Source organism: Bos mutus, chromosome 29 (genome assembly GCF_027580195.1).
Source record: "Bos mutus isolate GX-2022 chromosome 29, NWIPB_WYAK_1.1, whole genome shotgun sequence".
Classification (NCBI taxonomy): Eukaryota; Metazoa; Chordata; class Mammalia; order Artiodactyla; family Bovidae; genus Bos; species Bos mutus.
Genome location: NC_091645.1, coordinates 27,797,714 through 27,812,690, shown reverse-complemented (window position 1 = coordinate 27,812,690; position 14,977 = coordinate 27,797,714). Strand labels below are relative to the sequence as shown.

The window sequence follows — 14,977 nt, the reverse complement described above, 5'->3', positions numbered from 1 at the left end:
CCACCACCAAACACATCTGTAACTGAGCATTGTTTCTGCTTTGGCCCCATCGCTCCATTCTTTCTGGAGCTATTAGTAATTGTCCTTGGCTCTTCTCCAGTAGCATACTGGATACCTTCTGGCCTTGGGGGGCTCATCTTCCAGTGTCATATCTTTTTGCCTTTTCATACTGTTCATGGGGTTCTCGCAGCAAGAATACTAGCCATTCCCTCCTCCAGTGGACCACGTTTTGTCAGAACTCTTCACTATGACCCGTCTGTCTTGGGTGGCCCTGTAATGGCATGGCTCATAGCTTCACTGCATTACATAAGCCCCTTCACCATGACAAGGCTGTGATCCATGAAGGGGATCACAATCAAACTCAAATGCAATATAAAGTTGGAACAAGGAAGAAGTAAGAAATCTCAATACTCCAACTTGTGTAGAGAGATGTTTTATTCCTAGTAAGGATCAAGATATAAAGGCATACCAGGCAGTGTACTAGGAACATGAGAAAGGTAATGTGGAGAAGAGCCACGGCACACATACTTATTCACATCTGAATTTTCTTTTTTTGGCCATGCTGCACAGCATGCAAGATCTTACTTCCCTGACCAGGGATCGAACCCATGCTCACTACAGTAGATGTGCCGAGCCCTAACCACTGGATGGCCAGGGAATTCCCCACAATTAACTTCAAAATATACATCAATTTGTTCTCTTAAAATAGAATGCGTGATATAAGTAAGAGAATAAAAGGAAGAGGTTAAAAAAGTATAAAAGTTTAAATATGAGCCTAGGATCATAGGTGCCCTTCGCCAAGGATCTATTTACATAAAGATCTTTTCCCAAAGAGAGCCAGTTTAAAAAAGTAAATGTTTTCAGGACATTCATATTTGATTAGTTCAGTAACTCCTGAGCTGGTGAAAAATGCAAATGTGAAAAGATTTTTTACAGATGAGAAATCAAACTGAGGTTTTCAGTTGTTGCTGTTGTTTAGTTGTGTCTGACTGTTTTGCAACCTGGTGGACTGTAGCCCACCAGGCTCCTCTGTCCCTGGGATTTCTCAGGTAAGAATACTAGAGTGGGTTGCCATCTCCTTCTCCAGGGCATCTTCCCCACCCAGGGATCAAATCCTCGTTTCCTGCATTGGCAGGCGAATTCTTTACCACTGAGCCACCAGGGAAGCCTTAGGTTTTCAAGAGTGAAACTTAAATGAAGCCAAGTGAATAATAACAGAACGGTTTAGTTACTGGTATCATTCTCCATAGGCTTCCCAGGTGGCAGTAGTGGTAAAGAACCCAACTGCCAACGCAGGAGACATGAGACGCTGGTTCCATCCCTGGGTCAGGAAGATCCCTTGGAAGAGGGCATGGCAACCCACTCCAGTATTCTTGCCTGGAGAATCCCATGGACAGAGGAGCCTGGCGGGCTACAATCCATAGGGTCACAAAGAATCAGACACAACTCAAGTGACTTAGTGCACACACACATAATTCTCTATACCATTTATTCTCTATACCTATAAACTAAGAGCTAAGGAAACATGTCAGCATTGTTTCTCAAATGTGGGTAACAGGAAAATTACTCGAAATTGTTGGTAACAGGACAATTACTAGCAGTGATGGAATCAGCCCTTTCCCCTTCTTCCCCCCTAGTTAGTCCTCTCCTCACAGTCAAACATCTTAAGAGTCTAGCCTTTTCCTCTCTGATCTCCTCTCTCCTCCAATGTGGCTTTTAAGACCCATCAATCACTGCACAAAACAGCTCTTTCTAAGGTCATTGGTGGCCTACAGGTTAATCCATCTAGCATTTACATTCTCAACAGGGGTGACATTATACCCACGGCAGCAAAAATTGATTCAAGGGAGCAAAATATCTTAGATGTTAAAATAGTTTGTGGCCCTCGAAAAGGTCATAGTACATAAACAGAAATATACCATGTCTATTTCTTACTCTAGAAGAAGGCATTGTCCATTTCTTATTCTATGCCTTCTCCCTAGGTGACTTTTTGCATACCATCTGCTTCTGTGACCACCCCTATCATCTGTAACTCATTAAGCTCCAGCTCCAGCATAGACCATTCCTCTGAGATTTAAACCTAGTTAACTGGCTGCCAGTTTGACATTCCAGTTGAGTGTCTCAAAGGTATTTATCTGGGAAAAGGATCCACAGCTTTGGTTAGATTCTCAAGTTAAGAACTACTGCCACACAGTAGTTGCAGAAAGGATCATAACAATAAAAAATGGCAAAATCAACTTAAAAAGTTGATGAAAACAATTACTTTATAAACCTCTCAAATGTCTTTAAAGCTTCTTACGTAAATACACTTTTTAGTTGATACACAATAGAAACTTAACTAGGTTGGAAATCAAGATGTCAACACATGGGTTTTTCCCAGGGCACTGACATGAATACAATTACAGTGGTTCTCAACCCAGTGTCAAACTTTCAGTCAAAGAGAGGAAGAATATAAAACTCTGCAAACTGATTTGTCAACTTGCTACACTGAGTGTCTGCACAACAAGTAGATGGCAATATTTACATTTGGAAAGCATCCTGAAGAGAAAGCAGTATCACAGGTAAAGTACAGTAAAAATACATTCTTAGAACTACAACAACTCAACATCTTGTTCGTCATCTTTCATATAAGGTCACGCCACTAATCCTTTACAAAGTTAAATTTCGTAATAGATAGAGATCTAGAACTAGAATTGGAGACTTTTTGGCTCTATGAATTCATACTTCTTAAGCAATCACAGAAATCTGCCAACACTAACACTGTCAGATAAAGGGAACTCTGCATTCAAGAATAAGAAGTAGCTTTATTTCGGGGGTTAAAAGAGGTGTCTGCTAGAAAAATAACTTCTTAAGGAGATGAAAGAAATCTTCCTCTTCGGTACAACAGGATTAATGTCTAATCTAGCACAGTCTAAATCTCTGCCTGCCAATCCTGTTTTCCTGTTCAACCTTTTTCTCTCTTTCTTGATTCTGACAGTATTCTTCCTTAGTGATTTCTGAAATCATTACTAAAAATAACGTAATATTTCCTACTAGATTCTCTACTTGAATTTCCTTTAGGCACTTCAAATCCAATTTGCCCCAAACTAAACTTATCTTCTCCACCTCTACCTCCTTGCTGGAAAATCTGTTTCAAAGCAGCTCATTAGGTAAATAGGCTAAGGGTGGCCTAAGCCATAAACCTGGAACTTATCTTTGAATTCTCCTCTAGCAGTATCTTACCAATTCTATGTCTTTTGCTCTTAAAACTGCCTCCTCCTCACTGCCTCCCTGGCCCTGGCTTATAACTTATTGAAGTTACAGACTTCAAAGCAGTTAGGTGATGGAACTGAATAAATTTGGGATTGAATCCCAGTTCTGCCACTGTTAAGTATGATCTTTATCGTAGGCAACTTAGTTAACCTCTCGGGGGCTCATTTTCTCATCTGTAAAATAAAAAGGATAATTATCTCCTAACATCTAGTCTCAGCCATTTTACCCATGCCTCACAATGTGTCTAAGTGGCTCCCGTTTTCAGGATAAAATCCAAATTCCCTCTTATAACATACAAAGTTCTTTATGATCTTTCCTCATTTTATAAGGCTTACCTCTTGCCATTCTATTAGCTCCAATCACATCCAACTCAGAAGTGTCGTGCTCCTTCGTGTTCCTGCTTTTACAGTGTTGGCCCTTCTGCCTGGAGTTCCTGTCTACTCCTGGTGCACCGCTTCCAGCTGCGTCACATACACTCTTCTGACCCTTCACAGCTCAGCCCAGGAAGTCTTCCCTGTACTGCTATACCGGGACCCCAATTTTGAGTTCAAAACAGTCTCTGTGCTCTCATACCTTCTTGTAATGTTTTCCTTCTACTGACATTAGAAGAAAGATTTTATTTTACTAATATTTTACTTGATATTTCTACATTTATGTTGATTAAAGAAATTAGTCTGTAATATCGCTATCTTTTAATATCCAAGACAGGTTGATTTTAAGGTTATACTGGCTTCTATAATTATTTGGCAAGTATTCCTGTTTTCCATTCTCTGGAATATTTTATGTAAAACTTAGTGCTTAAATATTTGGCAACTAACATTTATTGAGCATGTACCACATGCCAGATTCTACACTAAGTTCATTTGCCATGTTACCTCACTTAATCATCACAGCAACTTTCTGAGGCGTATATTCCTCTTATATCTGTTTTATAGAGAAGAAACTAGGGCTAATAGTAACTTTCCCAAAGTCACAAAGCTGGTGGGCAGCAGAGCTAGGACTTGAACACATATCTCCCCAGGTTCTTAATCACATGCTATATTGTCTTGTAATACTTAAATATATCGCACTATAATTATTCATTTATTTGCCTCTCCATTAGTCAGTAGAATCTATCTACTAAGATCCTTGAAGGATGGGATCATATCTTCCATATTTTGTATGCTTTAAAGCTAGCATCATGTCTACCAATTAATATATGCTCAATAAACAGCTGCTAAATGAATAAATGAAGACATATCATTTGATTCTCGTACAACTGGGTGAGGTAAAGTGGTTACTATCAACTCCTATGTAGAAAGCAGGTATATGTTTACTTTAGAATGCTGCTAAAGTGGTTTTGTCTTTAAGTTAAAACAAATAACTCCCTTGCAAAGAAGGGCATACATTTCATTTCTTCAACAAGTAAAAAGCAAAAAATAATTTTATATTATTTTCAAACTGTCATTGCCAGCAGATTGAATGTTCTGATACCATCTGTAAGACAGAGACCTTCATATTTCTTCTGGGGTCAAGAGTATAAATCCAACAAGAAAAAGATTATCCAGTGAGAAAATGGCAATAAAACAAAAGCCTTAAGCAGAAAAGCTTTTAAAGAAGGTCAGCAGAATAGCTAAAGAAGAATTCCCCACTGACTACACCATGTGGTAGGCATGTCATAAGAAGATTTAAGGTAGACATAAACTACCCACAGCAGAGATGTCTTGGCTTCAATTAGATGAACTAAAATTTCTATTCTGTGTTTTGCCTGATGAGTCTGTAAAATGCTTATATATGGGCACCACAGAATTCAGATTTTTTTCTTTTTGATGGAGATCAGATCAAAATTATGGCAAAATGACTAAATTATAGTACGACAAATCTGGCCTAGATATAAGAATGGACTTCCTGAGAGCCAATGTCCTTAGATTCTGAAACTATTATCCAGGGAATTAAATAATTACAGTCCCAAAGAACATTAAGAACAGAAAAGATCCCTGAACTATTTAAACAGAATTCTGCCTAAAGGCTACCCTTGGTAAATTCACAAGGATTTTTCCAAGCCTCTCTCTTCTAATCCCAATCCAAAACACACATACACATACACTTTTCTACTGTAGCAGTTTTTGCCAAGTCGCTTTTAGGACAACAGTGTTATAACATGTCTCAAAGGGGAAAAAAATGTGAGAATAAAAACATACCAAAGGAACTACTAAACACCTCACAGGAAAACCACTCTCACCAGTGGACTGCCACATAAAAATTTCAGAGTCTTTGTAGTCTTTATAGCAAAAAAACCCCAAGACATTAATCTAGGGGGCCCTTTCTGCTTAGGCTCCCAGAGTCAAACATATAAATAATAAAAAATTGAAATGCAGAAAGAACAGAAAAAAATTACTTATTTCCCCCAGTGAAAGACAATTCCTAAACATCTTGGAATGCTTAATTTAATCATTGTGTTCATCATCATTGTTCTTGCAAAAAGCTTTGCTTCTGTTGGGTCCATGGCTTGGGAGAAGTTCAGGGGTAGTTAAGAAGCTGTCCTGGGGAAGAAGGCAGATGCTTGGGCAGAAGCCCTAAGGTCAAGGGCTAATAGGTGAAGCAGTGACCCTAATAGGTCACTAGGTCTTCTTATTTTAATTTCAAGTAAAATTTATGTTCACAAGAGAAATTAAGTCTATAAATGTTGCTTTCTTATAAAGTCCTTGTCAGGTTGGTACTAAGATTATGCTGGCCTCTACAATTATTTGGGAAGTATTCATTATTTTCCATCCTCTAGAATAGCTTATATAAACCCTGGTGTTATTTTTTCCCTTAAATATTTGGGATCCCCTAATGCAGACATCAACCTAGACAGCATATTAAAAAGCAGAGACATTACTTTGCCAACAAAGGTCCATCTAGTCAAGGCTATGGTTTTTCCAGTGGTCATGTATGGATGTGAGAGTTGGACTGTGAAGAAAGCTGAGCACCGAAGAATTGATACTTTTGAACTGTGGTGTTGGAGAAGACTCTTGAGAATCCCTTGAACAGCAAGGAGATCCAACCAGTCCATTCTAAAGGAGATCAGTCCTGGGTGTTCTGTGGAAGGACTGAAGCTAAAGCTGAAACTCCAATATTTTGGCCACCTCATGCGAAGAGCTGACTCATTGGAAAAGACCCTGATGCTGGGAGGGATTGGGAGCAGGAGGAGAAGGGGACAACAGAGGATGAGATGGCTGGATGGCATCACCGACTCAATGGACATGAGTTTGAGTAAACTCCAGGAGGTGGTGATGGACAAGGAGGCCTCGTGTGCTACGATTCACGGGGTTGCAGCGTCGGACACAACTGAGCGACTGAACTGAACTGAATGCAGACATCTGAGCCTGGATCTAAACATTGAGTTTTTCTTTTTGGTAAAATTTTTTTCAAAAAGTGATTTAATTTGTTTACATTCCATAAGTGATTTCTTTTTGTGGGGTTAGTCAGATTTCTATTTTTTCTTGCATTCATTTTGTTCTTTTGAAGAGTCTGTCTATTTCATCAAAGTGTTCAAATTTTCTAATGTCTTCTTATTAACATTTAATGTTTCTAGGCTCTGTAGTAATGGCTTCTTTTTCATTCCTAATATTGGTAAATGATGCCTTCTTTCAAGTAACAGTTTTAATTCTTCCTTTCTGATTTAATGTCTTTTATTTATTTCTCTTGCCTAACTGCTCAGGCTAGGATTTCCTATACTATGTTGAATAGAAGTGGCAAGAATAGGCATTCTGATCTTAAAGGAAAGCTTTCAGCTTTTTACCATGGAGTATGATGTCAGCTATGGACTTGTCACATATGGCCTTTATTATGTCAAGGGACATGTCCTGAATGAATGCTGAATTTTGCCAAGTGCTTTTTCTGCATCTGTTGAGACAATCACATGATCTTAATCATTCAGTATGTTAATTTGGTGTATCACATTGATTGATCTGTGGATGTGAACCACCCTTGCATCTCTAAAATAAATTCCACTTGATCCTGGTGTGCAGTAGTTCCTTAGAAAAATGAACATCCTCTTACCATATTATTTAGCAAATGTACTCCTCATTATTTACCCGAAGGAGCTGAAAATTTATGCCCACACAAAACCTACACATAGATGTTTAAAGCAGTTTTATTATAACTGCCAAATCTTGGGGGGAAAAACAAGATATCCTTCAGGAGGTAAATGGACAAATAAACTGTAGTATGCTGCTGCTGCTAAGTCACTTCACTCGTGTCCGACTCTGTGCGACCCCATAGACGGCAGCCCACCAGGCTCCCCCGTCCCTGGGATTCTCCAGGCAAGAACACTGGAGTGGGCTGCCATTTCCTTCTCCAATGCATGAAAGTGAAAAGTGAAAGTGAAGTCGCTCAGTCGTCTGACCCTCAGCGATGCCATGGACTGCAGCCTTCCAGGCTCCTCTGTTCATGGGATTTTCCAGGCAAGAGCACTGGAGTGGGCTGCCACTGCCTTCTCCAAAACTGTAGTATATCCAGATATTAGAGTATTATTTGTCCATATGTAAAATAGGATTATGATGTGTCAGTGTAGGTTTATGAGTTGTAACAAATTCACCACTATGGTACAGGATATTGACAGTGGAGGAAGCAGTCCATGTGCAGGGTAAGAAGTAAACGGGAACTTTCTGGACTTTGTTTAATTGTGCCATGAATCTAAAACTATTTCAAAAAAATAAACCTATTAAAAAATATAACTCTTAACCATCTTTTAATATTGCAACCCAGATCAAAAATAGCTGTTTCCACTATGGATAAGAAGGTAAAACCACTGCCTGACTCTTTCTAAAATCTAGCTTCCAAAATGATCTTAACTGGTAATTCACAGCTCACACTGAGGATCAAAGAACTTACTTTTCAATTTTCTTCTTATGTTCTTTTTCCCTTTGTTGTTCTTTCACTTGTTCTCTTTCAATATCCATGAAAAGTCGTCTATACCTCAGATACTGCTTTTGACGCTAAAGAAGAGAAGTAAAAATGTTTAAGACTCTGCTCTCAGAGACTTTCCAAGAAAGGAAATATCCTTACTACTAGCTCAGTAGGTTGCTGCTGCTGCTGCTGCTAAGTCGCTTCAGTTGTGTCCGACTCTGTGCGACCCCAGAGACGACAGCCCACCAGGCTGCTCTGTCCATGGATTTTCCAGGCAAGAGCACTGGAGTGGGGTGCCATTGCCTTCTCCGGCTCAGTATGTTAGGACACAACAAATTGCTTCCAATCTCACATATACTGATGTCCAAAAGCCATTACCACTACATACCTCTTTCTTGTCTTCCTCTTGACTTACTCCAGACTGAAGTGCCAGGGGAGTTTGAAATTCAGTGTTCAATCTTGATTGATACTCATCACCAACCTGTTAGGAAGTCCAGTCACACAAAGTGACAAAACTGCCAAAAGCGAGACCTATGCACATTTTTGACAATTTTATCTACTAATTCTTTCCCCTGCAATCTTGAGCTCAACTAGATTTAAAAAGTTAAAAATATATATATATATAAAAGAATAAAATTTTAAGAAAGAATAAAGGCATTAAACAAAAACAAAAGACTCAGGTCAAAGACATGGATGAATTCATGACAAATAAAAATGTACAGAGGCCTTCTACAATGGTCACTTGAAATAATTCTATTATGACTGTGTGCTTGGGATCGAATATAGGATATAAAATTAGATCTCTTACTATCTCATATCTATAATAATTTTCAATTTGTACACATTCTTGATGGTGTGAATTTAGAGAATAAAAGCTTGAAAGAAAAGATTATAGCAATCAGCTGTCATGGCAGGGAAGAAACTAGAACTTATTTTCTTCCAAAATACTAGGAAAGCCTGTTGACATAACTTAGTATACTTACTTTCACATTATGTGGCTCAAATTATGATCTCTAACTTTTAGAAATACAAGTTTTAAATTACTTTGATCTTTTTAGCTTAAAAGTTATTTATCAAAAAAAAAGTTATTTATCTGTCAGCAAAGTTGCAAGATACAAGATCAGTATGCAAAAATCAATTACATTTTTATGTACTTGCAACGAACAATTTGAAAATGAAATTAAAGGTAAAATCTATATAATATACCATCAAAACACACCTTATGAATAAATTTAATAAAAGAAATATAAATTATACACTGAAACCTACAAACCATGTTAAAAGAAATAAAAGATCTAATTGAGTGAAAAGACATCTCTTGTTCATGAATCAGAAGACTTAATACTGTTAAGATGGCAAATGAGTCAACAGATTTAATGCAGTCTGCATCAACATTTAAGTTGATGGGACTTCCCTGGCAGTCCAGTGGTTAATATTTCACCTTCTAGACTTCCCTGCTGGCCCAGTGGTTAAGACTGCACCTGCCAAAGCAGGGGACATGAGTTTGATCCTTGGTCTAGGAATATTCCACATGCCGTAGGCAACTAAGCCCACGTGCCACAGCTACTCAGCCCACGCTCTAGAGCCTGTGTGTCACAACTACCGAAGCCTGCACACCTAGAGCTTGGGCTCTGCAACAGGAGAAGCCACGGCAATGAAAAGCCTGTACACCACAACCAGACAAAGCCTTCCTGCAGCACTGAAGACTCACCTTCCAATGCAGGAGACGGGGGGTTCGATCCCTGTTCAGGGAGCTAAGATCTCACAGGGCTTGCAGCACAAAAACCAAAGCATAAGACAGAAGCAATATCGAAAAAAAAAAAAACAAAACCCTCAATAAAGACTTCAAAAATGGTCCACATTAAAAAAAAATTACGTTTACTTCTCTGTAGAAGTTGACAAGGTAATCCTTAAATTCATACGATTGAAAGTCGCTCAGTCGTGTCTGACTCTTTGCAACCCCGTAGACTATACAGTCCATGGAATGCTCCAGGCCAGAATACTGGAGTGGGTAGCCTTTCCCTTCTCTAGGGGATCTTTCCAACCCAGGGATCGAACCCATTGCATTGCACTGCAGCCGGATTCTTTACTAGCTGAGCTTTACCCAGAATAGCTGAGATGATCTTGAAACAGAGAACAAAGTTGGAGAACTCACTCTTTTCAACTCAAAACTTATTACAAAGCTACACTAATCAACACGGTGTGGCACTAGCCTAAGGACAGACCCACAGATCAGTGGACAGAACTGGCAGTTCAGAAATAAACTCATATTTACAATCAACTGATTTTTGACATGAGTGATGAGAATTCAGTGGGTAAGAAGAATCTTTTCAACAAATGCTGTTGGGTCACCCTGGATACCCACATGCAGAAGAGTGAAACTGGACCCCTACCCAACACCATATATGAAGATTAATGCAAAGTGGATCACAGACCTGAACGCAAGAGATGTAAGATTCCTAGAGAAATACAAAGGAGTATTAGGTGATGGTTTCTTAGATATGACATCAAAAGCACAAGCCACAAAAAAGTAAATAATATGGACTTCATCAAAATTAAAAATTTCTGTGCTGCAAAAGAAACCACTGACAAAGTGAAAAGACAACCCACAGGACAGGAGAAAACATTTGCAAATCACAAAATAAATAAGGGTACTATGTGTAGAATATATTAAGAACTCACATAAGTTAATAATCAAAAGACAAATAATCCAATTAGAAACTGGGCAGAGGATTTAATAGTTTTCTAAAGAAAATACACATACAGTCAATAAGCACATGAAAAGATGCTCATCATTAATCATCAAGAAAATGTAAACCAAAACCACAATGAGCTATCATTGCACAGCCATTAAAAGAGCTATAATTAAAAAGACAAAAGACAATTACAAGTGTTAGTGAGGACGCGGAAAAACAGAAACCTCGTAATACTGCGGGTAAGGATGAACAGCGCTGCGCCACTTTGGAAACCAGTTTGGCAGTTCCTCCCGAGGTTAAGCATATGGATACCAGAAGTCTCAGCAATTCCCCTCCTACTTATACACCCAAGGAAGATGGAAACACATATCACAGAAAAACATATAAACGAATGTTCACAGCAGCACTATTCACTATTAACAGTCAAGCAGTAGAAACAATCCAAATGCCTATTAACTGATGAATGGATAAATAAAATATGCTACATGCATACAATGGAATATTATCCAACGAACAGGAATGAAGCATTGCTACATGCTACAAGGTTTATGAACTTGGAAAACATTATGCTAAGTTAAAGAACTCAGTGATAAAAGGCCATTCTATGATCCCTTTTATATAAAATGTCCAGAATAGGCAAATCTAGAGAGATTTAAAAGTAGACTAGTGGTTGCCTAGGGCTGGGGTTGAAGGTAAAGGGCAAAAGGGGATGAGTGGTTGCTAAAGGGTATGTGACTTCTGGGCAGTGATTAAATATTCTAGAAGTGACTATGGCAAAGTTTGCACAACATTCTGAATATAGTAAAAACAGTGAATTGTACATTTTCAATGGGTTGTATACCTGTATGGTATACAAAGCAGCTAGGCTTCATTATTTGACTACTCCTTATTTGTGAATTTGCCTATTCACCAAGATGTATTTATCATAGAATTAATGCTTGCAGTGCTTGTGGTCGCCTCCAGACATGAACAGTACTGGGAAAAATCTGAGTCATCAGATGGACATGTTGTCAGCTAAGGTCAAACACTGTGATGCTCTGCCTTCTTCTTTCAGCCTTCATACTGTAAACAGTATCCTTTCAAATGTACACTGAGTCCAAAGCTTTTTGCATTTTTGTGCTTTTTTTGTTATTGTGCTATTTAAAACACCCCTCAAGCACTGTGCTCAAGTACTACCTAGTGTTTCTAGCATAAGAAGGTTGTGATGGGCCTTATGGAGAAAATACATCTATTAGATAAGCTTCATTCAGCCATGAGCTATAGTGCCGTTGGCCCTGAGTCCAATGTTAATGGATCAACAATACATATTAATAAGGTGTCTAAACAGAAATTCACACAAAACAGTTAAGCAATGGTTCAGTATTGACTAAAATTCAGTTGCAGTATTTATGGCAAGTTTATAGAACATAACTATTATGAGTAAAGAGAACTGACTATATACCTCAATAAAGTTTGTTTGTTACAGATAAAATCTAAAAACAGTACGTAGCAAAAGGTTAATGGTGGCTATCTCTGTAATTTGGGGTCTTTTATCCTTTGTATTTACTTTTTGCTGAAATAAAAATGAAATCATTTTTTCTGCTTTCATAAAAGTAAGAAAGGACTTCCCCAGTGGTCCAGTGGTTAAGAATCCGCCTGCCAATGCAGGAGACACAGGTTTGATCCTTGGTCCAGGAAGATTCCACATGCTATGGAGCAGCTAAGCCCGTGAGTCTCAACCCCTAGAGCCTGTGTGCCACAAGAGAAGCCACCGCAATGAGAAGCCAGCACACCTCAGTTCCAGAGAGCCTGCGTGCAGCAACCAAGACCCAGTACAGCCAAAAATAAGTATAGGAAAAAACATTTTTTTTGGTTAAGAAAAATTGGACTTCCAGCACTGGCCAAGAAGTAAGCCCATTCTGAGCCTCTAGCTCTCTCTCACTGATTCTAAGTATAAATTGTAGGAAATGTGGCTCTAAGTATCTGCAGAGTATATGGGTGGGGTACCCTGAAGAGGGGTGAGTTTGGAATGCTACTCAATACTCTGTAATAACCTAAATGGGAAAAAGAATCTAAAAAAGCATGCAGATATGTACATGCATGACTGAGTCACTGTGCTCTACACCTGAAACTAATACAACATTTAAATCAGCTATAAACCAATAAAAATTAACTAAAAAAAAAAAGAAGGCTGAGTTAGAAAAGCGGATTCCTTAATTTTGTGTATGAAATGGCACACACCCCAGCATCACCCCTGAGCTGTGCTGCCTGGGATGGACTTAATGCAGTATAAAGAAGGCTCTGAGAACTGAACTAACATTGGAGCTGCTGTTCACAGAAGATGAGAGAGAACTTGGAGCCTGAACTTAACCAGGTCAGCTGCCTGCTAGAACAAAAAAAGGAACGTTCTTCAGAGGATTTTAACAAGAATATAATGTTCAAAATTGGACCCAGAAGAAAACATGGAAAGTGAATCCAGAATATGGATCCAAAGAAAGACAACTCTGGGATGAGACATTCCTGGTGGTACAGTGGATAAGACTTCACGCTCCCAATGCAGGGGGCCTGGGTTCGATACCTGGTCAGGGAACTAAGATCTCATGTGCCACACGGTCCAAAAAAAAAGGGACAATTCTTCCCCTGAGATTAGTAGAAACAGGGAAGAATGGCAAAAGAGTAAATGGTCAAGGGAGTTATTGAATGATGGCCCCTTTTTTAATGAAAGTCAGAGAGTACAGGGTTGCAGAAAGAACTTTATGGAGTATTTAAGGTTTGGAATTATCAGTGTGGGCCATGTGTGAGGGAGCTAACAAGTAGCAACTAAGAAAAACGCTAAGCAGCACTGGGGATCTAGCTGTGACTGTAAAACCCTAAGTATGAATGTGTATAATTGTATCTATTCCATTAAAGAGGGTTTTCTTTACAATAAACCTGGATTATTCGGGAGTCTGAAAGGTCAAAGGACTGATCTAGGATTTTCAGGGCTGGTGTGACAGAAGGACAAGGAGAGGTTCTGGCTATTAAAGTGGCACCCTGAATCAAACAGTCAGGATTAGGTACCCCTCTTCTTGCTCAGTTAATGGCCTATCCATTCTCTACCACTAATTACGCTGCTTCATAATTATCACTTATTTATCAGTCTCTCTTCTTCAGACGGTCTGAAATTTGAGTGCTAAGTCTTATTCACAGCTATATCTTTAATATTTAAAACCTAAACAATGGCTAACATCAAACTGGTGCTCAATAAACGTTTGACTGACTGACCAATTCTTTCTAAACAAATTTAGCAAGAGACAAGCAGGTACTAGGCACCATGCTAAAGGCTGTCCACACTCCAGTAAACAAAACAGGTATGCTATTTCTCTTCATAAAGCTTACAGACTACTGGGAAACATGCAAATAAGTAATTACCAACTGTCTTGTGTATGGAGAAGGAAACAAACAGAATACAGGGACAGAGGAAAAACACAAAAGGGGAGGAGGCCTAATCTTGATAAGGTGGTCAGAGCAGAAGTTAAAGTTGAAATCTAAAGGATGAGAAGCAAAAAAGAGAAGACTCTCAAAAAGAGGGAAAAAATAGGCAAAGGACAGCAAGTAGAAAGGGCTTGCAGAATATAGAAATGGTGATGCAGAATAAAACACAACAGCCTTCCCTTAGACCAACCTTAGAGACCCAAACCAAAAATAATAAAGAAGCTGCAGTTCAGTCTGAAAAGCTCAGCCCAAGTGCTTCTTTCTGCCTTTCTTCCTCCTTTTCTTTCTGCTCTCTTAAAAGGACCAAGGGAAAATTTCTCTTTATCTCTTTCATATATTCTAACAATGCTAGTTGCCTGAAGGCTCTGTTTCTAAAATAACAAAAAAACACGAGTTAGAAATTATGCAGACAGTGTAAAATTCTGATGGGAATAAACTAGACTTCAGTCATAGGGAAATCTCAGTAGGCCACAGTACCGTGACACTTTCTTGGAAAACATAACCCTAACAAGTTCCAGCCTAAATGTCTTAGTGATCTGCCTTATGCCCTACCAGGTTCCTGATGGGGATCTAGTCCTGGCTGTTGGGTGCAAGATTCTCCTGACCCCGACCCTTCAGAAACCACTTACTTCTTTCCTTCTCATAAAAGAAGAGACACCAAAAATACACGTTTTATAAGAGAATACACATGTAAAAAATACAAT

At 38.8% G+C, this 14,977-nt stretch overlaps 1 protein-coding gene across 5 annotated transcripts in view; it reads right to left on the bottom strand.

The window, feature by feature from the left end:
• The window catches only part of CCDC15 (coiled-coil domain containing 15), a 56,791-nt gene that overhangs the window by 21,598 nt on the left and 20,216 nt on the right, over nucleotides 1-14,977 (bottom strand). For all 5 annotated transcript variants that reach the window (XM_070364975.1, XM_014477795.2, XM_070364976.1 and 2 more), the window contains 2 exons: nucleotides 8,513-8,605; nucleotides 8,110-8,213 (listed from right to left, as the gene is read on the bottom strand). In XM_070364975.1, coding sequence (XP_070221076.1) covers nucleotides 8,110-8,213; nucleotides 8,513-8,605 — 197 coding nt within the window. The remainder of the gene's footprint in view (nucleotides 1-8,109; nucleotides 8,214-8,512; nucleotides 8,606-14,977) is intronic.